The sequence below is a fragment of the Haliotis rufescens genome, unplaced genomic scaffold (assembly GCF_023055435.1).
Source record: "Haliotis rufescens isolate VD_foot unplaced genomic scaffold, xgHalRufe1.0.p SCAF_10, whole genome shotgun sequence".
In the NCBI taxonomy this organism is placed as follows: Eukaryota; Metazoa; Mollusca; class Gastropoda; order Lepetellida; family Haliotidae; genus Haliotis; species Haliotis rufescens.
In genome coordinates, this window is record NW_025963780.1 from 26,932,519 (window position 1) to 26,956,785 (window position 24,267).

At 42.4% G+C, this 24,267-nt stretch overlaps 1 protein-coding gene across 1 annotated transcript in view; it reads right to left on the minus strand.

Moving 5' to 3' along the window:
- Positions 1 to 1,608: 1,608 nt before the first annotated feature.
- LOC124151970 (titin-like) overlaps positions 1,609 to 24,267 on the minus strand; it is a 70,097-nt gene continuing 47,438 nt past the window's right edge. The window contains exons 23-31 of the mRNA XM_046524683.2: positions 19,331 to 19,344; positions 18,962 to 18,992; positions 18,015 to 18,085; positions 7,681 to 7,741; positions 5,047 to 5,060; positions 4,654 to 4,684; positions 3,724 to 3,776; positions 3,312 to 3,336; positions 1,609 to 2,688 (exon numbers count right to left, since the gene is read on the minus strand). Of these exons, the coding sequence (XP_046380639.2) occupies positions 2,448 to 2,688; positions 3,312 to 3,336; positions 3,724 to 3,776; positions 4,654 to 4,684; positions 5,047 to 5,060; positions 7,681 to 7,741; positions 18,015 to 18,085; positions 18,962 to 18,992; positions 19,331 to 19,344 (541 nt within the window). The 3' untranslated portion in view covers positions 1,609 to 2,447. The remainder of the gene's footprint in view (positions 2,689 to 3,311; positions 3,337 to 3,723; positions 3,777 to 4,653; positions 4,685 to 5,046; positions 5,061 to 7,680; positions 7,742 to 18,014; positions 18,086 to 18,961; positions 18,993 to 19,330; positions 19,345 to 24,267) is intronic.

Genomic DNA, 24,267 nt, shown 5'->3' on the forward strand with positions numbered 1-24,267 from the left:
AAACCATTCTCCATTTGTACAGATCATTGATCCGCTCTCAACTGGAATATGGTTCCATGATTTATGCTGGGGCCTGTAACATAGCAAAATTACATCATAGAGACACCAGACCCACTGCATCATCAGGTACTGATGCTCTGTATTACAACTTCCAGACCTCTCCTGTTGACAGTCTGTATGTAGAGGCAGATGAACCTGCTCTTGTACATCTCATAAAACTTGCATTACAATACATCACTAAATTAAAATCAAACACATCAAATCTAGCATATTGTTGCGCTTTCATCCTCTCTTTAAAGATTCATTTCAAGCTAGATCAAATATAATGGCAACAAATGTGGTTCTTGATATTATCTCACATGTCGTTAACTGTCTACACCTCCTTGGCAACTGGTCAAATCGAAGGTATACCTCACTCTAACTAATGTGAAAAAGTCTGCAACTAAACAACTAATCTTTCAGCAAGAATACGTCCAATTAGGATCCGAAAATGATTCTCACCTTCTATTTTTAAGGATGGTTCCAAAGCTGGTGGCCATGTTGACAATGCCGTCAAAAAATGTCAGTGGCTCAATATTCGAACAGCCTTACAGCCTTAGCATATATCAGAAGGCAAAATATATGTAAGCATTTTATCATTTTCTTTGATTCTTTGCCATGCCAACAGGCTGTCACGTCAACTCATCCACTACTTCTTGATATTTTAGAATTATATGATACTCTTGCCACTGGCCAATACGACATCTTTTGTTGGTCACCTAGTCATGTTGGTACATGTATGTTGGTTAATGCAAGAGGTGAGCATGCAGCTCTTATAAACCAATCTCTCACCTTGTAATTCGATGCAGTGATTTTTAACAATACATCAAGGAATATGTTCATAATTTGATGCAGAAAGGGTAGGTTATTTAAACCCGCACTAGGTTAAACATATACGTACTTGGGTTTTTAATCTGCACACAAAGAAGTCATTATTGAGCATGTCGCTTTAATGATGAACGTTTTACAGGTGAATATGTATTGATGGCGAAGAAATTCATTGCCAAACATATCTTGCTTGTCTGAGCAGATTTCGTTAAAGATTCTTTATAGTAATGTCAGTGCTTGTTTACAACTTGTTTCTAAAGTGAAATATGATTTATTTATTTGATAACTTTTGACTATCTGAATTATTTTGGAATAGTTTTTTGAAATCAGCAACTGAAACTTATAAAAGGGTTACCAGGTAGAGGTTCAAGAAATGTAAATTTATTGTTCCCGACAGTTGCATGCGAGTTCATCTAAACTGAAGTATTAAATTAAAACTGGTGTTGTAATGCCTTGATTGTTCTTAGAATTTAGTATATTGGCTAGCACAACGTTGAACAATCCAAAGTGATGACATAAATCCCGCAGGAGGCAGAAGCACTGTAAGCTTGATCCCCTTGATCCCCAGTAGTGAGTGAGTGAGTTGGGTTTAACGCCGCTTTTAACAGTATTTCAGATATATCGCGGCGTGTCAGCTTAATGCGGGAGGAAAGCCCGAAGTGATGCAGGTCTCAGACGTTTACCACTTCGGTGAAACCCACAAGCAGGGTATGGTGCTGACAAACCTAGAAACATAATCGGGGCGAACCGTGATTCGAACCCACAATCATTGGTTTCTGGCGTGCCCAAGAGACGCAACTCTGCACAGCGAAATGCGGCAACTTAGACAACTGGGCCACCCGTTTCCCCTGATCCCCAAGCTGGTCTAGATTGGCTTCCTAGTTGTTTAAAGTATTATCGTTTTAATAAACCTTCTGAACAATCATTTGTTTTAATTTTGATCTGGTTTGTTTTTGTACAGCTGACTTCAGTGCTACCAATGTGACTGCAATGAGCTTACACGTGTAGTTTTATTTGACTGTTTGGCAAAGGACTTGAAATTGTTACGTTGTACAATATCTCAATGTTATGTTTCATCATATAGGAAACAAGCGTACGTTGATCACGAAACCCATGATGTCTTAACAAAAACTGGAGCGGTCGGGTAGCCTAATGGTTAAAGCGTTTGCTGGTCACGACGAAGACCCGGGTTCGATTCCCGACATGGGTACAAAACCTCACTCACTCACTTAACAAAAACTACCTGGTATCATTCACAGTTTCTTTGTTTTATGGGGAGGATGTTTATTTTAATATTTACATAACTTTCATTTTTGACCTTTCCATATAAGGTTTCAGCTTCGTGGATTCCCCAAAAATAATCATTTGTTCCACTTTCGGATATATTCATAATTTGTCCGATGCAACCCCTATACATATATCTAATTTGTTTGTTTGTTGTTTAACGCCGCACTCAGCAATATTCCAGCTACATGACGGCAGTCTGTAAATAATCGAGTCTGGACCAGACAATCCAGTGATTGACATTATGAGCATCGATCCACGCAGCTGGGATACGATGACATTTATATAAAGGTGAATCAGGCATTTGATTCATCAGGCATATGCTTTCGATAAATGAACACCACGGGTTCTGGGAATGGGGCATCTTTCACTGGCTCTGGTTTCCTCAATTTAGGTCTGTGCCTCTTCTTTTTCTTCTCTGATATCAGAAAACCGTTGATTGCGTCATTCACATCATCTTCCACCCTTGTCAAACTATTCTCAGTTCTCGGTGCAGGAAGATCTTCTTTGGGAGGGTTGCTGTTTCTTTCTTTTAGCCTGTCGTATAATCACATTACAAATTATGGGTGGTTACTATCAAGTGTGTATGTGTGTATTCTCTTTTACACAGTAGTCAACTATAGTCAACTATAGTCAACTATAATCTACTATAATCTACCAGACAAACCCACGACACTCTGCCAGGTCACCACTTTATCCCAATTAGTCGTCGATTATGACAAATGATGATTAAATAAGCCATGTTTTGCCCAAGAATCCCCATGGTGGAATGGTGTTACTGATACAATTATTATTATCTAGAGATATAATGGACCCCAAATTTTTATTGGTGTGTTTGAAGTTCAGTAGAAAATCAGATCGGGAGACAGTTGTGAAATTGTGGTACAAAGTAAGGATATGTTTTACACAAGTTCCCTTGTCAGATTAATAAATTGGGATTACACCAATTATAGAAAGTAAGGCTCTCTTTCAGTACTACTACTTCTAATTCCATGACAGTTTTTTGTTCTTTTTGATGAAACAAGGCATTTGCAGGTTTTATTTTTGCATTCCAGCAGGTAGATTAAACAGCATCCATTTCCCATAGATGTTAATGCCACAGCGTTTTTCCCACAATCAAATAATTAATTCACTTAAATTTATTACAAGAAATCATTTACCCTTCACGTTCTGATGGGTCGCCACCTGCAACAGAAATGCAATTTTAAAAAGTCACATGTAATTTACCTCTCGGATATTACATATGTCCTATTTGTGGCTATTTGGCATTCTTCGTCTTTCTTACAACGTACATCCTATACCTAAACCTGATCACGTGGTCACAGAGTACATGGATGTAAGACCGATGCGTTTCTTTTATACATAAAAAAATCAATTCTTTAATTCTCTACTTAGCCTAGTGGCTAATGCGTTCGTTTGTCACGCCGAAGACCAAGTATATCCCGACATTGGTACAATGTGTGAAGCCCATTTCTGGTGTCCCCTGCCGTGATATTGCTGGAATATTGCTAAAAGCGGCGCAAAACCATACTCACTCACTCGAACAGCATTGTTTTGGTAATTCTTACTTACCAAATGGGTCTATCTGTATTGGGCATTGGTTTGTTGGTTCAGTTGGCATTTTTCTGAAAAAAAATACGGATACAGAATTGTGGTACAGCTTAAAATGACATGTGAGCTACCAATGACTGAGGTGGGTGTACAGACTTTTGCATTAAAGTTTACCCTATTGCGAAGTAAAATTGAACATTGGTATTTTCAGAAAATGCTCCAAAAATATATTGTCGCAGAAAATCAAATAATCATGATTCTGACTGGCACAAAAAAAATAAGTGAGACTCATTGTAACAGGAAAAAAATATGCAGTCTCTATACAAAACGCACGCACGCACGCAATATCAAACGATCGGTCCTAAACATGCTAACCATTGCATACGCCACTTTCGGTTTCTGTGTCAGACCCAGGTAAATGCCTGCAAGTTTGAGAACAATTCTCAGAATATATTACGCTATTTCCCCCATGAATGTGACAAACCTGCATTCTGTTTACAAAATCTAGTCATTAAAAAGAAATGTTCTTATGACTTTGCTTTTATACAAGATACCCACTTATATAGGGAAAATAACAGCTGGTGTTGGCTCTGAGATATATAAATGGGTGTTGTCCCTCCGTCCGACACGTTTCATTTCTGGAGCATATCCATGAGAGATATCTTAACCAAACTTAACACATAGATAGGTCTAGTGAGAACTGGTGCCTTTTGATAGATTGGGATTTTTTTAAATATTATTTTTTTAGTTTCCATGGCAACGACTTTGACTTAGACTGAAAATAGCGGTAGAGCTTGTTTCCGGCTAATGCTTTGCACATAACTGGATATGTCATTATGGCGGGGGACATGAGTATTTCATGCTTGTTAGGTTATAGACATGTGCTTCAGTGAGTGATTGTATGGATGAGTTGGGTTTAGCATGATTCTCTGTTGATTGGCCTATACTCACCCTTTGCATCTACAGTGTGGCTTGTGAGTACCTGAAATAGAGAAGTATCTTCAGTGAAACATTGTAATTCGATGTCCTTTTATGTCGAAACAGATCATAGTAGCTATGGTCTAATATTGGCACTCCGTTTGTCTCGAACTACGGATAACACGTAATATTAAATTGAGACAGATTGTTGGATACCAAAGGAGTCAGACCAGATGGTCAACAGTGCTCCTGTGTCCTCTGAAACCACACTAAATGTCAGTGAGGAGGCTGTTAGATTCCAGGTGCCATACCAGTCAACCATTAATCATATTGTCCATGGTGTTGCAGACACATCTAGTTAAGACAAAAGGGCGATAATGTGAAGGGTCTGTGTGATCCTTATCTGGCCAGTCTTATAATACTTACATGGACAGCCAGACCTGAAAGAGTCAAAACAATGTCATTCACTTAATATACTCATATGATACAATACCATGAATATAATTAAAGTACTACATATGACGCTATTATAATACTTTATGATGTTAATGAGAGAGAATGCCATTGCAAAGTGTGAACTTAGCAAATGTTATCAGGATTTTGGGCAAAGAAATCAAGAAAGTAGAAAAAAATCATTCTCGGTTAAGAGGGTTTTTTGCCATCAAGTCTTTAAACACTCTTTATCAATGAAATATATCGCGATTTGTTTTGATGCCTGTCCAGTCAAAAGATATTAATGTGAACAATATTGAAGATTTTGAATAAAATTTATAAAATAGATTATAAACATAATTCAAGGTGTACAATGAAAACGTTTTTATTACCAGATTGTGTAATGACAGGATTAAATTTCAAAAGCTGTGGTTTCATACCTTACAAAAACTAGGTATGTACAAACATTCAATTTAATGCATAAGTAACGTCCACCTACACAGCTTATGGGACACAATAAAACAATAAATACAGACAATATCATGTATCATGTATCCTTCAACCACTGAAAACAAAGTAAATAAATTGTTTCAAGATTTTTGTTTGTTTTTATTTCCACAGTAAGACAATATTGAATAAATTAAGGAATAATAAGTTAAGTTATTTTGAACAGTTAAGTTATGATGAAAGACACATCAGTCTGTCACTCATTACACCATTCTTAGACTGCAACTTACAAAAACTTGGAAATTTTGAAAATGGTTCCCCTTCTATTGCAACATAGTAGGCTGTTGTGAATAGTTTTTCATAAACTTTACTGTTTGTTTCGTCAACTTTTTGCATTGACTTGGCAAACTGTGCAGTCTGGGGTTTGTCATTTTTTTTATCATGTTCACGGCACTGAATATGCTTCCTACTTTTAGCGTGAAATTTCAAAGTTTCTTTTCTGAAATTATGATGTAAACCAGTTACAAGTCCCCTTTTGGGATCAGATAGTTTGGGGTATTTTCGACAGACAGTCCAATACAACTTGCTGTCATCTTCGTCAAAGTTTGCCCATTCAAATTCACTCAACCATGCAGATTGTACAACACGTTTTCGCTTTTGTGTATCGTATTGTTTTTTACAAAGTTTTCGTTTCTCCGCCTGTGCAGTCAACTTTCTCATATCCGCCATTTTGGTTTAGTTAGCAACCGGCCGCTTACATCAATAAATAAAGACTGGTTTCAGCGCAAAGCCTGCGCAAAGATACATTAAGAGACAAACCTCAGCCTAATTGTTAATGCTATACGTGACATAAATATCGATTGGCTGAATGGCCGTGATTTCCGTGTCAATATATCGCACATCAAAACAAATATAAATTAAACTGCTGTAAGTATCTGCTCGTCCATGAGGACGAGTATTTGATAATTTTAGCTTGCCTGACATCAGTTACCACTCGTCAATACGAGCGGAGGAGTGAATTTTTCGAGCCCTGTCCATCCCACCATTCTCGGCTCAATCTTTCGTGATATTTTCAATTACCGTATTCAACGTAATAAGCTCCCCGCTCTAATAAGCACCCACGGCGACATTTGCTCAGATATTGGCTAGTGAACAATCCCAATTAGCACCGCTTTCGATTGATCAATGTACACAAGACTTATTTATTTGTGTATAATACACACTCGTGTATTATATGCATCCTTAATTATGGGCATTAAATTCTTGAAAAATACATCAGTCGTACATAAACATTTCAGGCTGTCAGCATAAACCACGAAATTTATCTTTCAACTCTGTTTTTTTCACCAAAATAACATTCTAATAAGAGCCCCCTATTTCTATTTTTGAGAGCGCCCTGGTCGCTTATTACGTTGAATAAGGTGAAATGTCATTAAGATGATTATTATAGGCAATTTTTACAAGTCTATTTCTCCACTGTTTAATTTAGATTTTGGCCTAAATAGTCTCTAGCTAAACACGTAACGAGTATCAGCATTATCACTAAGCTTTATATAGAGTCTAAATACATGTATATATGTGGTTTGAGAACAGGTGATTTAAAAATTATATATCCATTGGAAGCTACATTAGTTGATCACTTAGTGACACCATGAAAAGAATTGCAAGTTTTGTTATGTAAAAGATTTTTTCTGTATAAGTATTTATACCACAAATCACTGATCCATAACACAGGTTCAACAAGGTTTTCATTTAATTTCTTAAAAACAGGATATGACATGCCTCCCGTTACATAGCAGTTCGTAATTAAAGGTGATAGGGTGTGACTCGCAGATTTATACAATTCTCTAACAGTCTTCTTCATGTCTAGCTTCACATTTAACCATAGTCCAAGGTATTCATAACAGTCAATATAATCAACTGTAAAACCACCATTTTTAAAATCAACAAGCTATCATTTTAGGGAAAGGTACAGTGATCAGATTAGGAGCCTCACTCACGAAGGGAAGGGAAGGGATCTTGGTGTTCAGTGTGATGAGGGAACGCTTTAACTACCAGACCTTCCCACATCAATGATACAATTGCAGAATTGAGGGAGTCAGAGGACGTTTCATGCTTCAGTCAAAAAAGAGCAGATCGCGGTCCCCTGTAAGTCTGTCAAGCAATGTAAGATGCACATACCCGTTCTTGCGACCACCCTCGCCAACGCTGTTACGACGACAATCACCCCAATTCATTCCACCTGAAACAGACAGCATAGACATTAGTTCCACAATTTGGGATGAACCCAGAACGAGGTGGTTGCACGCGTTATATATAATTAGTGTACCGATTGTGCTTAGTCATCTTGCATAGTATGATTGGATTCTTTAAATTTACTTCTTTGTTTAAAGATAGTGGTATCATCACTATTTGATAGTGATTCATAAACACATGATCATGATACAGTACAGTACGGAATCGTACATTCCATTCTTTTGGCAGAGATTTCTGATAAATATAGGAAGGATTTTGTCGCTTTTATTGTGAAAGAGGTGGTGAGGTGAAATTGGGTTTAACGTCGCGTCAAACATTATTGCACTTATATAGCGACATACAGGGTAACAACAAGTACCATCTTTTAACGTATTTTGGTATGACGCGGTCGGGGATCGAATGCCTGACCTTCTGCTTTCTGGGTGGACGCTCCACCACTAGACCACAGAGGCAGTCTATTGTGAAAGAGATGGGAAATTCAGTTATAAGAGGACAGGAATGCACACTTTCCGGCTTTTCGTCAATGATATCTCATTCATCACATGTATGTGACAACCCGTGAAGATCCAGGGTAGAATGGTCTTCAGCAACCCATGCTTGCTGTAAAAGGCGACTATGCTTGTCGTAAGAGGCGACTAATGGGATCGGCTGGTCAGGCTCACTGACTTGGTTGATGCATGTCATCGTATCCCAATTGCGCGGTTCGATGCTCATGATGTCAATCACTGGGCTGTCTGGTCCAGACTCGATTTACAGACCGCCTTCATATAGCTGGAATATCGCCGAGTGCGGCCCTAAACTAACAAACATGTATGTTACAGCACATCGTGTACCTGATAATCACTTGTGCAGCACCCATGTGGAAATTTTAGCATAAATTGTATATAGTATGACCAGAAATTTTTGAGAATTTTAGGGATATGTTTAAGTGGATATCTAGTATAAAAAACACTGACCAGCTATCAAGTGCTTGGTTTCATTCAAGAGAGACAACTCAGTTAGTCCTATTTCATTAGTTTGTCAAGAGTTATCCCCCAATGTTTACTTGCTAGCAGTCATTTTCAGTGATCCTCAGTATGGATGATTTAGAGAAGAGGAGGTTGATTTTAGAGTATCATAACAAGGACATCAGATCAGCTAAAGTGATTTCAAGTAGAACAGGCATCCCTTTGTCCACTGTTTATCGTGTTTTGAATAATATTGAAAGTGGAGATGAGATTGAGCACAAGAGAGGCGCAGGTAGGCCCAGAAAATTGACAGTTGGTGACAGGAGGCGGCTTGGTATTCTTGTTTCTAAAAACAAACGAAGGAGTTTAGAAAACTTAAGCCTGGATATGATTGATAGAGGAACTGTGGTTGTCTGTAAGGAGACAATTAGAACTGAGCTGCATGCAATAGGTGGGGAGAAAAGTCGAGGAATTCCATCACCGATCATGAAACCTGAACAAAAGGAGCGAAGGTTGAACTGGTGCTTAGAGCATAGAAATTTTAACTGGGACAATGTGATTTTCTCAGATGAAAGTTCTGTGTGGCTGTTTCCTAATACACTAAAATTCTGGACCAAACAAACTGAAAAACCTTTGTATCAGCACCCAAAGTACAGTCCAAATTTTCCCGTGTGGGGTGGCATATCTGTGTTAGGGGCAACGCCCCTGTGTGTATTTGATGGGAATATGAACAGTGAGCGGTACACAGATATTCTCAATACATTTACTTCCATCTGCTCAAGTATTCTATGGAAATTCTTGGATTTTCCAGCAAGACAACGACCCAAAACATCGTTCAAAGCATTCTCAGGCCTGGTTTTCGGACCCAAAATATGACATTATTAGATTGGCCAAGCTACAGCCCTGACCTAAATCCAATACAAAATGTTTGGGGGCTAATGAAGGAAAGTGTCAATGAAAGCAATCTGACGAATATTGCTGAAATGAAGGAAGGGGTGGTAACAGCATGAACCACGACTTCTTTGATCAGTAGTATGCCCCGCCGCCTTGAAGCCTGCATTGCTGCACATGGTGACTTGACAAAATACTAGGTGTTCACCTGTCTTTGAAGCTAGAGTTATGTTGTACTAATATTCACATTTCATACGGGAGAAATGAGTGAAAAAAAATAAAAAAATTACAATCTTTAAATTCTCAATAATTTCTGGTCATACTGTATTTATATACTTATCCTATCTCACATTTTGCATTTCTCTCTTCTTCTTCGATACTATGTGGGAAGGTGCTTGAATCATGTTTCCAGCTTCTTAAACTAAAAATAGCCACCCAAGCCCCCCTGCATCTCAATGGTTACATCCAAAAGCTAGGTCAATTATGTGCCTCTCGTGCACGCCAGGCCTGCTTGAACTGACCATGTGTGTGCCTCTACCAATTCATTCTCTTTCGCAGAGCTTATTAGGCTAGAGTAAATGAGATGTGGGGATGGTCGGGTGGGCCTATCGCGTGTGAGATAGGATAAGTATATAAATATACAATTTATACTAAACTTTCCAAATTTTTAAACTTATCCTATCTCACACTTTGCAATTTATCCCGTGGTTGGATGGTGGGCCGCAGATACCCTAGCCTGTATAGACTACAACCATGAGATATGCACGAGGAAGCTGTTTGTAGACAGTGTAATTTTGAATTTGTTTCAGACTTTTGAAAAACTGTCTAAAGACATGAACTCGCGAGCGGGAAAAAATACACACGATCAATCGGTGTTAATGATCCCGATACATTTCTCAAACGAAACAGCATGAGATCGGGTATACATGCCAAACGTTTTTTCCCGTATGTCATCATACATATAGAACGACCGCATAGCTGTAAACGCATAAGCGAAACGGCAGACGACTTGAAATCGATCCTGGAAGGGCATCGATTCTTCAAACAAAACACAGCAACTATCTCCCACGGACCATAGAGTGCCTTAGGTTTGGTAACTCTTTTAACGCTTTGTCATGGTTATCAAACACGTTCGAGTGTATGAAGCGAACCAAAAACAAGAAGAGGAACGATCGACAATATTCCATAGCAATGGACCTTCGAACCAAAACCCTACATCACAGATACCTTAGGCAGAGGTGAGCGGAATAAAGGTTCGGGACACCAATCTTTTTTGTTGTTGTGTTTGTTTTGTTTTGTTTTGATCGGCTGCCCCGAATGGTGACTTTGTAAATTAAGACTAAAAAGTCTCTACAGATGAGCTTATCCACCCTCCAAAAGGGACTCAATCTGGGAAACCCGAACAATCAAAAAACATGTAAATGTTTTTATTGATTTATTCTGAATATATAATTGTAACCTGCAAGGATTACGCAGTATAACAGTTTATGTTCTGAGTGAACTTGGGCGAGACAGTTGTATTGCCAACACCAACGAACCGAACTTGTCGAGCCCTTGTACGATTGTGACTGAATGTATACGATCGGTCACTTCGTAAATTAGACGAATAGGTCTCTACAGACGAGCTAATCCACCCTCCAAAAGGGACTCGATCTGGGAAAATCAAACATAAAAAACGCGTAATACCATGTAAATGTTCCATGATTTATTCTGTATATACACTTGTAACCCACGTAGTATAACTGTGTATTATCTGCGTGAACTGGGGCGAGACAGCTGTTGAGCCAATACTAACGGACCAAACTTGTGGAGCCCTTGTACGTCTGTGACTGTAATGTCACGCAGGTAGTGGGACGCAAACACAGTATCCAACTTCCATAAGCACCCTTCCATGATGGTTTAAAGGGTGCAGTTACTGTGGTAGGGCCATGGTGGAAGCAACCGCATGAGGATTGGACGTTGTAGGTGGAGGCAGCCAGGCGAAAGTATAAGCTCGCAGGATGATGGAGCGGAGCCAGAAGGATAGCATCGTCGGAGAAATTTCCGATGTAGACATGGTTGAGAATGGGATGAAAAGTCTCTTCCGGGAACGTCTGTGGAGGCGCGACGCATCGAAATATATTTGAAATGGGCATAAAGAGAGGTCATTCGATCTCAAAATAGCTGAGAGCGGGGGCATCGTAAATAGCCGGTCCGGTTGTCCGGGAAGTTGGTTCTTTGCCACAAAATCCCAACGAAGCCCCAGGAACACTTTGCCACTTCCGGATCTGTAAAACTGGACCCTAGTACATCCAAAGCATGAATTTTACTAACCCGTGAGGCAGTGGCTAAAGCCAACAAAAATACGGTCTTCAGCGTAAATGTCTGGAAATCCTTCTCCGTCAGTGGTTCGTAATCACCGGAAACCAGGTGTTCAAGAATAACATTTAGGTCCCACGAAGGAGGCCAAAAATGAGCAGCTTGGTCAGCTAATTTGTAGGAACAGATGAGCGATTGTAGTTCCATAACCGTGGAACCTTTTCACCAGAAGTGGTGGCGATGCTGGAGTTAATAGCCGCGAGGTAGGTTGCCAACGTGGACCCCCGAAGTTTCCAACCTTTTGCTACAAGGGACTTCTGCAGATGCGCCAAACGCAAAGATGGAGCATTGTCAGAGACTGATGGAACCATCGAGAGTGGGGTTGAATGAGGAGGTCGTCGCGGAGCGGAAGAGGATGAAATCGTTCGTCGGCGAACCAGTTGTGCGTTGGCCAATAGGGCGCGACCAAAATCAGAGACAGGTGATCGGTGGCTGCTACCTTCTGAAGGTCCGGGGAAGGAGCCCTGTAGGGGGAAGGGCTTAGGCATTGAGACCTTCCAACGAGATCGCTAACGCGTCGTGCTCCCAAGCCCGAGGGTTGGGGATGGGAGATACGAATCGGGATAGTTGAGTGTTGAATCGTGCGGCGAAGAGGTCTACTTCCGGGGCCCGATAAAGTTGACAAATCCATTGGAACGATTGTGGTGATGGTCTGTCCGGTCAGGACAGGGAGTCTGCTATGACAATGGATATCCCTGGAATGTGCCGAGCACGGACATGTATGTTGAGGGAGTTGATGAGACAAAAGAACTCGAGAGCAAGTGAGAGTAGGGACATCGACTTCGTGAATCCCATCCTGTTGATGGACCACACCACCGCTGTGTGGTCAGACAGGATCATGAAGGATGAGGACCGGAGGAGGTCCGACCAGTGCGAAATCGCCAGAATTGTTGCCTTGAACTCGAGATTGTTGATTTGACGGCAACGGACCACCGCCCTGCTACTTGCCGATCTTGAAAATGTGCTCCCCAACCGACAGTTGAAGCATCGACGAACGGGACAAATGGCGTCAAGGAGACCCCGTCGCAAACGTTTGACGCGAGCAGCCACCATTGAAGATGAGGGTGGAGATTGAGCGGTAGAGAAATCGGCGTGTGACAATCGTTGATCCTGATAAAGGGCGCAAGAAAACATTGGAGAGGTCGCAAATGAAGTCGACCCCGTACAGTGAGCGCCTGCGCTGAAGTTAGGAGGCCCAGGAGTTGTTGCCATTGGCGCAGTTGAAGCGGCTGTTTGAGTGCTGAAATTCCACCTTCCATTCGTAATGGTGGTCTTGAAAAACGAACCGGAGGAAGTGACGGTGCTCCGAATGGATGGGAACGTCTTGGAGATTGAGACTGATCATATAACCGCCAGGATGAATGAGCGTACAAAGGAGCGCGATCGTGGTCATGCGAAAATGTGGTGGGGTTATGAGGTACGTGTGACGCTGTGCTAATTAGCGTCACTTCTCTTCCAATTTTCTAAGTCAATATTATATGTATTTGTACAGTTTGAAAGAGAATTGTATTCTCTACCTTCATATGTATTTGCTTTTATTGTCACTTTTCAACCTTTTATGTAATTCATGATTTTGTGTCACTGAACACATATTTTGCCCATGTGTATTCGCTGTTTATTGTCCCTACCAATTTCATTTTAATATTTATTGTTGTATATTTTATATCAGTGTATAGAACTTTTTATGACCTATACGCTCATAGTTCATATGTGTATATACTCATAATATAATTTTAGTTATATTACAAAAAACGTGTTCTAGAAAACACACTCTCATTAACAAGACAGGGTTGTTTAGCTTTAGCCAACGTGAATAGACTTATCTCCCATTGGTTAATTAATTAATTAAGGGTCAATCAGTGATGGTCAATTAGGGGCTCTTTCGTGTAAAGGCCGACTCAAATCTTAAGTTAATCAGTAATGTCTCGGCGGACTCGGGTCACGCTGCTAGCTGCTCACTGCTGTCTTACTGCTGGATCGACCTAGGACTCTTTGACGGGATTTGGTGAGATCTTGAACTTTGTCATACCCACATTTGCTTATCTTACCCCTTATTATACCCTTTTTGTAAGTTCGTAGACTATTCTGCTTGCTCTTACATTTTATTATAGGGTTATTTGTACTTGTAAGTTCATAGAACTAGCTATTTGTATCTTACAGTACTTTGGGAAGATATTTTGGCTAAAATCCTTATTTACGCTTAAAGCGTTGTAGTTTCATTTAAATCCACCTATTATCCCTTAGAGGTAATTATTCCCTGTCCTTTTGAGTCCCCGCTAATTGGTCCAATTAAGAGCTTATGTTAATTGGTCACTGCTCATTGTCTCAAGGTGTGAATTCCTGTCAGACGTAGACGTTAGCATATCCATTGTCTTGTCTAGTGTCCGGTGAGATTGGTTAGCAAAGCCTATTTAGTTGTGAGTTCGTCAATTAGCTCCATACTCAGGTGTTTATCTATCAGGTCCTACATTCCTGTTGTTGTAACCCCTACTTGAGTCAGTATCTTTGTTGTTATTGTTATCTCATGTTTAATTAGTTTGATTGCCTATGTAAACAAGCATGAAATACTCACATCCCCCGCCAATATGACATGTCGGGTTGTGTGCAATGCATTAGCTCCTGTGAACTATGTTCACTGGGCCTTTTTGTAAATGGCCTAATTGCAGCACTAAAAAAGTTATTACTGGTGTTTTTCCATCTGCAGTTTATGATAGAATATGTAACTGAATTTGTAATGAGTAAGTATGAGACATATGGACGAGCAACTTCTTTATTACAATTAGGAGCGATGGTTTCGGTGTAGGTTCAGTACAGAGTATGGTTGACAAGAATATATAGTGTTTATACAGTTGAGTAGGTTTAAGATCAGTTACACTGTTGTATTTGTAATGAGTTGTGTTTCTGCATAAAGTTTGTCAGTGAATGCAACAACCGTGTCCATGTCACTTTTGGAGGAACATACACTCAAGCAATACAGAACTTACCAACAAGAATGGAAATGTATTCAATACTGGGAGATGACATTATGTGCCAAGTTTGATGAAGAAATATGGTACGGTTTTTAAGATCTGCTCCGGAAACAAGGACTACCGCCATTTTCAGTCTAAATCAAAGTCGTTGCCATGGAAACTAAAAAAATAAGTTTTTGAAAAATCCCAAACTATCAAAAGGCAGCAGTTCACCACTAGACCTATCTATGTGCCTATTTTGGTAAAGAAATATGGTACGGTTTTCAAGATCTGCTCCGGAAACGAAATGTGACGGACGGACAGACGGAAGGATGGCAACGGCACCCATTCCTATATCCCCCTTCCACTTCTTTACAAGCCACTTGTTTGTTTTATTTTTCTATCCTGACAACTGCTATTCACTGCCTGACAGACTAGGTGAGTCTTCATGTTGAAAATGAGCCTTAGTTTTAAACTGTCCTTTTAAGGGACAAGAAAAATGGGGGAATAAAACCCGGCGGTCGCGGGAAGTGTGCCGAGACATTTGATCCCATTTTTTGATAGTAATGTGCCTACCATTTCGATCAATGTTGGTGGCTGCCTGGATGGATACGTTTTCCGATGGGGATGGAGTGTCATAGGTGGTGGTGCGGTCTTCGGTAATCGATATCCTTGTTGAAGCCGCTGCGTCACAAAGGGGTCTGCGAGCATGGTCCAATTGTCTGCAAAAATCTGGAGTCTTCCGCCTACGGGCGTTGCTATAACAGGAACGGCTGGGGGCGGAAGTTCCCAGTCGTGCCGATTTGCAAAGGAGTCAAGTTCCTGCTGACCCTCCCTCTTGGAAAGGTTCGCCGGCGCTCTTGGGTCAAGTAAAGGCGACTGATCGAGCTGAGGAGGGCTACGAGCCCCGTTGACCTCTTCGACCTCGGCGGCACCCTCGAAAGGGATTAGGCCGAGACGAAATAAGCTCACATAAATCTCGCTGGGCAGGAACAAATTTGGGATATTGAACCTCCAATTGTCTTTTCTGGAGACGTAGAAGGTCCACCGTGACCTGAAGGCTAGAATCTCTCGGCATGCCCTGTGCGACCTGTTGTATCGCGTCAGCAAACAAGGAGCGGGAAGACCAGGGTTGCTGATACAGTTTGGCCTTAAATTGGTCATCCCAGGAAGAATGTTGTAGCAAACCACTGCGAAGAAGAGCCGTCATGGAGCCGGCGTGGTGAGTGAGGAGGTCCAAAATCTGCGTAAGCTTGTCTTTTGTAAGGTTGATAAATCCCCGAGTAAAGGCATCTTCTTGGGAATGAGTGGAGAGAGAGACGGAGAGTGCGTCCATGGCTGACAAAATAGTAGACACGAGTCGGAGGGTACGGCGGACTGTGGTATCCAAGTGCGTGAGGTCCCAATCTTCAACCACGTAAGACGAGGTTGAGCGCTTCTGGGACAGAGTAGAAACGTCACTATCAATCTCGGGGGAGACGACCGTAGTAGACATGCCATGAGTGTCTGTGTCTTCAATGATGAAGCGGGGGATATGGAGATGATCCCGAAGTCAACGAAAGCTGTATCTAGGTTAGAGTTAATGTCCAGTAGGACCAGTCTTGGAGGGAGCGTGATCTTGGACAATCTCGTTCTTTATAAGACTGTGAGTAAGGGTATCGGGGGCTCTGGTAATAAGTGTCATGGTAGATCGGGTAGGTATCCCATCCTCTATGACGGGCCGCGTAGGTATCCCCCGCTGACGAGGTCCCGTGAGGGAATCCGCAATGCTGGTAGTCAACGATGGATGACCGGTCTCTATCATTAAGTGAAGACGATCGGGAACGGGATCGATGACATTCATGGAAACCCGATCCTTGGAGCGGGAGCGCCGATCCTGTGAGCGAGAGCACCAATTCCGGGAGCGGGAATGCCCATCCTTGGAACGAGAGCGCCGATCGTGGGAGCGGGAATGCCGATGTTGTCTTGGAGGGTGAACGTTGTACCGAAGTGTGACGATCTAAAACTACCCGAGATGAAGTCATATTGACGACCGTATCTCTAGCCCCCAGAGGGGGTGCAGAGCTTGCTGAATCCAAGAGTGGGACTTTGAAAGGACTGGAGCAAACTGTCGCTTGTATAACAAGAGCAGGACCCGTGTTGATCAGACGGACTGAGCGCACATCGACCTGCATATCTTGTGGAGTTGTAGACAGGTCGCGAGAGGACAAGTCGTCTGTAAGGAAATAACAGGTTCAACAGGATTGTCTTGAGGCATGATGAGCTGGTACTAGCTTTAGAAACCCCTGCTTTGGAACGGCGATCGGCAATATGACAACAACAACGCTGCAGGTAAACTTTAAAAGCCAAGTTAGTTAGGGAATGACATTCCGCACATCGGGAACCCAAGGTGCACTGTCCCCGATAGTCGCAACATAATGAGTGGGGATCCGACGTGGAATAGGTATGTCTGCATCTTTTACAAGCAGGACGTTGATTGTCCTTTCCCATATTTTTAAGATACTCGAACAAACTGGCGAAGGACAATAATTCTGTGTTTTTCAAACACGTCGACACACGGTGGCGATGAGAAAGAGAATGAATTGGTAGAGGCGCAGGCACAAGAGGCGCAGGCACAAGAGTCAGTTCAAGCAGGCACGGCGAGCACGAGAGGCACGTAACCATGGAGATGCAGGGGGGGCTTGGGTGGCTATTTTTAGTTTTAGAAGCTGGAAACATGATTCAAGCACGTTCCCACATAGGATTGAAGAAGAAGGGAGAAATGCAAAGTGTGAGATAGGATAAGTTTAAAAATATAAAAATATCATCCTGTCAATTCCCCATGGCGGGATGATACGGGAAAATGTGAACATGTTAAACTGGGATTATAATAAAAAGGCTAAATTAACTGCAGTCACAGATGAGGATTTTGAATTGTGTACAAAGCTCTAGCCTAGTGGCTAATGCGTTTGCTCGTCACGCCGAACACCCAGGTTTGATTCCCGACATTGGTACAATGTGTGAAGCCCATTTCTGGTGTCCCCTGCCGTGATATTGCTGGAATATTGCCAAAAGCGGCGCAAAACCATACTCACTCACTCACTCGAACAGCCTTGTTTTGGTAATTCTTACTTACAAAATAGGTCTATCTGTATTGGGCATTTGTTTGTTGGTTGAGTTAGCGTTTCTCGTCCTTTTGTCTTCTTTCTGAAAAAAATATGGAAACAGAATTGTGGTACAGCTTAAAATGACATGTGAGCTACCAATGACTGAGGTGGGTGCACAGACTTTTGCATTAAAGTTTACCCTATTGCGAAGTAAAATTGAACATTGGTATTTTCAGAAAATGCTCCAAAAATATATTGTCGCAGAAAATCAAATAATCATAATTCTGACTGGCACAAAAATAATAAGTGAGACTCATTGTAACAGGAAAAAAATATGCAGTCTCTATACAAAACGCACACACGCACGCAATATCAAACGATTAGTCCTAAACATGCTAACCATTGCATACGCCACTTTCGGTTTCTGTGTCAGACCCAGGTAAATGCCTGCAAGTTTGAGAACAATTCTCAGAATATATTACGCTATTTCCCCCATGAATGTGACAAACCTGCATTCTGTTTACAAAATCTAGTCATTATCAAGAAATGTTCATATGACTTTGCTTTTATACAAGATACCCACTTATATAGGGAAAATAACAGCTGGTGTTGGCTCTGAGATATATAAATGGGTGTTGTCCCTCCGTCCGACACGTTTCATTTCTGGAGCATATCCATGAGAGATATCTTAACCAAACTTAACACATAGATAGGTCTAGTGAGAACTGGTGCCTTTTGATAGATTGGGATTTTTTTAAATATTATTTTTTTAGTTTCCATGGCAACGACTTTGACTTAGACTGAAAATAGCAGTAGAGCTTGTTTCCGGCTAATGCTTTGCACATAACTGGATATGTCATTATGGCGGGGGATATGTGTATTTCATGCTTGTTAGGTTATAGACATGTGCTTCAGTGAGTGATTGTATGGATGAGTTGGGTTTAGCATGATTCTCTGTTGATTGGCCTGTACTCACCCTTCACAGCGACAGTGTGGCGTGTGAGTACCTGAAATAGAGAAGTATCTTCAGTGAAACATTGTAATTCGATGTCCTTTTATGTCGAAACAGATCATAGTAGCTATGGTCTAATATTGGCACTCCGTTTGTCTCTAACTACGGATAACACGTAATATTAAATTGAGACAGATTGTTGGATACCAAAGGAGTCAGACCAGATGGTCAACAGTGCTCCTGTGTCCTCTGAAACCACACTAAATGTCAGTGAGGAGGCTGTTCGATTCCAGGTGCCATACCAGTCAACCATTAATCATATTGTCCATGGTGTTGCAGACACATCTAGTTAAGGCAAAAGGGCGATAATGTGAAGGGTCTTATAATACTTACATATACAGTCAGATCTGAAAGAGTCAAAACAATGTCTTTCACTTAATATACTCATATGATACAATACCATGAATATAATTAAAGTACTACATATGACGCTATTACAAAACTGTATGACGTTAATGAGAGAGAATGCCATTGCAAAGTGTGAACTTAGCAAATGTTATCAGGATTTCGGGCAAATAAATCAAGAAAGTAGAAAAATAATCATTCTCTGTTAAGGAGTTTTTTTGCCATCAAGTCTTTAAACACTCTTTATCAATGAAATATATCGCCATTTGTTTTGATGCCTGTCCTGTCAAAAGAAATTAATGTGAACAATATTGAAGAATTTGAATAAAATTTATAAAATAGATTAAAACATACTTCAAGGTATACAATGAAAACGTTTTTATTACCAGATTGTGTAATGACAGGATTAAATTTCAAAAGGTGTGGTTTTATACCTTACATAAACCGGGTATGTACACACATTCAATTTAATGCATAAGTAACGTCCACCTACACGGCTTATGAGACACAATAAAATAATAAATACATACATGTATATACAAAAAAAAACAGAAGAAGGATACTTTTCCTATCCTGTACAAAACAATACATTGTTATATACATAGTGAGTAAATATAATGTTCATGAATTAAATAATTGTTTTCTTTTAAACATTTGATAAAGTGTGCATGCCCTCAGCGCCCTCTCACAGTCGGCATGTGACCCGGAAGTCATGACGTCACACCAAAACACATTACTGCTTTAAACATAGCGAAAGGGAGGGCACTTAGACTTCGTAATGAAGGATAAGTAAACAAATGTAAAAAATATTTAGATTTTACTAAATTTTTTAACTTATCCTGCATTACTCCGTATTGCATCTTTATCAGACGGCATGGCCGGTGGGCATACCTTCAGATGTGATCCATAATAAACCATCGTCAAGGTCCGATGAATCCGCACCGCATACAAGTGATGACCGGAACATCTACGACCATTCCTGTCTTCAGGAAACGATGTCGATGCAAAAACGAAACGCCTGAATAGGTTAACCGAAATAGAATGAGGCGGGTAGCCAAAAACTAGAACTTGCCTAAGAGTGAGTGAGTGAGTGAGTTGGGTTTAACGCCGCTTTTAACAGTATTCCAGTTATATCGCGGCGTGTCAGCTTAATGTGGGAGGAAAGTGATGCATGTCTCAGACGTTTACCACTTCGGTGAAACCCACGAGCACGGGTATGGTGCTGACAAACCTAGAAACATAATTGGGGTGAACCGGGATTCAAACCCACAATCATAGGTTTCTGGTGTGCCCAAGGGACGCAACTCTGCACAGCGAATCGCGGCGCCTTAGACGACTGGGCCACCCGTGCCCCCACTTGCCCAAGAGCGAATGCGAAACGTAGGAGAGCCCTCTAGTCTGGAGGCGAGGAACACCGGTGAGGTCGACGGGCACCGCTCAGGGTATCAGAGAGTCAGCGGCATTGGCGACGGTGTCCACATCTACTACCATTCCTGTCGTCAGGAAACGAGAGTTGATGCAAAAAGTAAAAGTAGGTGACAGAAATAGAATGAGGCGGGTAACCCAAAACTAAAACTGACCTAAGAGCGAATGCGGAACGCAAGAGAGCATCCTTGTCTGGGGTGATAAACACCAGAGAGGTTGACGGGCCCGGATCAGGGTATCGAAGAATCAGTGGCATCGGTGATAGATGACCTGTTGGGCTACAACCAGGGACCAAAACTGAACGCCGGCGACATCTTTCCCGGCTACATCACGGAAGTAGTGGTTGGCGAAGGCGGTGTTCGATTGCCAAGAACAGTCTTCCCTGAGTGACTGGATGGAACAGTTATACTATGAAAAGCCATGGTAAATGCGATCGCCCTGATCTGGTGTGGGTTGATAGCCTTGGGGGGGGGGGGGGGGGGGGGGGGGGGAGGAGTGTCCAATCCGGTGGCTTCATAAGCTTTGAGGATGACCACCCGGAGCCACAGGGAAAAGTATTCCGGCTGACCAACGACTGCGACGAAGTGGGTACCGGCAGAAAAAAGGTGTTTCCTAGACTTGCAGCAGGCTTTAGATCATCGTAGAACAACCTTCAGTGCCCTTACTGGGCATAATGACAATGGACGAGGGGGGAGGGGGTAATGAATGATCTATCAGGCTGTCCTGGGAGTTGATTCTTTACGATGAAGTCCCAGCACGGGCCATGATGAACGGCGCCCTGGGCACCGCATTCGAACCAGACACGGGAGACGTCGAGGTCATGCTGCACATTGACTCGAGCGGCAGTAGCCAAAAGCAGTTCAACGCAGGCGGTCTGAACTTGGCCCTCTGGTCTTCAAGATTGAATGAGCGCAACGAGGCCTGTAATTCGGGAATTTCGTCATTCTCCGATCGTCCTGGATGCCAAGTACGCGTTGATGGCGACCAGGTATGTGGGGGTGGTAGAGCCCTTCAACCAATGGGTGCTGCACAAGTACAGAAGGAACTGAGCTAGGAACTGCGGTGACGCTGTCATCGGATCCTGGTGTTTGTCTGAACAAAATGCCTGGAACGAGCATCATTTATCATCATACAGTCCCCGTGTAGATGGACGGTCGGCTGAAGCAATAGCCTTGGTCGCTCTAGCCGAACAGCCCTTGGCTTATGGGGCTTTCTGCAGATGTGTCAGGTGTGCAGACGAAACCATGCGGGTATTAGGGTGTGGCGACCGACTGTGTGGATGGAGCAGATGGTTGGAGCACACCGGAAGTTCCAGGGGTTGTCTCTGGCGATGTTTCGGAGGTCGATAAACCAACTTATGGTCGGCCATAAAGGCGCAACCCAACTTAGTGTCAGGTGCCGAGTGGCCTGGATCTCTGAAGAACCAGGGGAGGGAGAACCGGAGTCAGAAAAGCGTACGCACGTAATCCCACACAGGAACAGCTGAAGGCGACGACTGCCACAGCGACCGTATCCAGCACTGGTGGAATGTAAGGCGACAGCTGGCAGCTTTCAGAGATGTGGCGAACAGATCGAAGTTTGGGGTGTCGACCGTTTGACATAGTCTGGCCAGAGGTGCCGGAGAGCTTGAGGCGCCGGGAACGCCGGAGGTGATGCTTCTCGGGGGCGCAAGTGGAGTTGGTAGCGCTGGGAGAGGGGCCAGTACTCTGGGTCCTCAAACACCACACTATGGTGATGTTGTCAGTGGACTTAATCAACAGGGCATCACCGAGAATTTTCTGCCAGCAAGTGACGTCCTGGATAAGCCTTTTATCTCGAGGCTGTTGCTGTGCCAATGGTGCTGCTGTGCCGAGGACGGGGGCTGGTGTGGGCCACTAGCCGCTGACAAGGTTGAAGTGGCAGTGGAATAGCGGGAAGTCATGGTATATGAGGTCTTCTACAAGACTGCAAAGTTGAAAAGCCAGCAACAGGGGTCTTCGATTGTGTACCGTCAGGACAATACGTGGAGAGGTGTGCTTGCCTGCGAACCAAACCCCATGTAGCTTCACAATCGACTGCCGGGGGATCGACGTAACCGGGTAGTAGGAAGTCGAGACAATATGTCCACTGCAAGAAGCTTGTTGAAGCTTGTTGATCTGGGCACCGGAGATCTTGAGGCGCCGTGGGCGCCAGGAGCGCAGGAGGTCTTGAGGCACCGGAGATCTTGAGGCGCCGGTGGTGTTGGTAGCACTGCTAAGCTAAGGTGAGCGCAGCTGCTGTCAACTTAGATGGCTGACGAAACGGAAGACCCGTCCTGTTACAGGCGTCGAAGGTGCGATGTTGTCGATAAAGGTGACGGCAAGAGAGTAGAAAGACCGCAGTCTCCGAGTTGTAAGCCATATCAGGGGGTCGACGAGCACGTTGAGTGAGGTGTGTCCTGGATTCTCGTATCGAGCTGAAGGATCACAGCAACGAAGGACTGCAACATCGGCACTGCCTTGTGAAAGTACAGGGCGTCGTACAATCATGGCAGAAGGGGCGGCCCCGACCAGATTTGTTAACGCGGCAACAAGTGCAGCGAGGCAGAAAATCTGGAATTTAAGCAAAACATAACTATGTGGCAAAACCACAAAGTGCGGGAAGCACAATGTAACTCAAAACTTTGTATTTTATTGAAGTTTATGAGAGCAAACAATGACGCTAAAAGGTAGCGAAAAGGCATAGCTTTAAGCAAACACATAACCATGTGGCAAAATCAAAGAGTACGGGAGGAAACAATGACGCTGAAAGGCAAAAATGGCGGGAACAACATTGCGCCCGTAAATTACTGTGACTTGAGCCACAAATGAGCGATAAAACGTTACAAATTACGAATGGGAAGACCCTAAGATAACAGCCAATAACAGGTAACAATGTAGCAGCATACAATGAATGTAGTAACACGCAAAGTATAGAAACAATAAGCTTTAATTTCCACAAGGGATACACAGTAGGTCCGTCCGTGGAGATGACAAAGCAGTTATGTGTTTTGGTGTGACGTCATGACTTCCGGGTCACATGCCGACTGTGAGAGGGCGCTGCTTCCTGGACTGGTTGGGACGACTTTCTTCAGCAGCTGGATCTCACACAGTTCGTCTGTCAAGACAGCAGTAGATGCAATACGGAGTAATGCTGGATAAGTTAAAAAATTTAATAAAGTTAAGTTTATATAAACCAGCGACATTTGTAAAAGTAAGATTTAATAACACAATTCTTTACAAAATGGACGTGATATTCAAAAATTATTCACCTTCAGTTATTACACAGTTTAAAGCACAGTGGACAAAGAGGATGGGTTGTCTAGAAGATGGGTTGGTGGTTTGTTAAAGCGTCCAGGTCTATGGCAAGGGGTAAAGGTCCACAATGCTAAAACTTGGTGGTCACTATATTTTACATTTAAAAATATGATTCAAGAACAGTTTGTCTTAAATTGTCTTAAAGTTTTAATGCCATTTACCTTATTTCATCCATCCCACCATTCT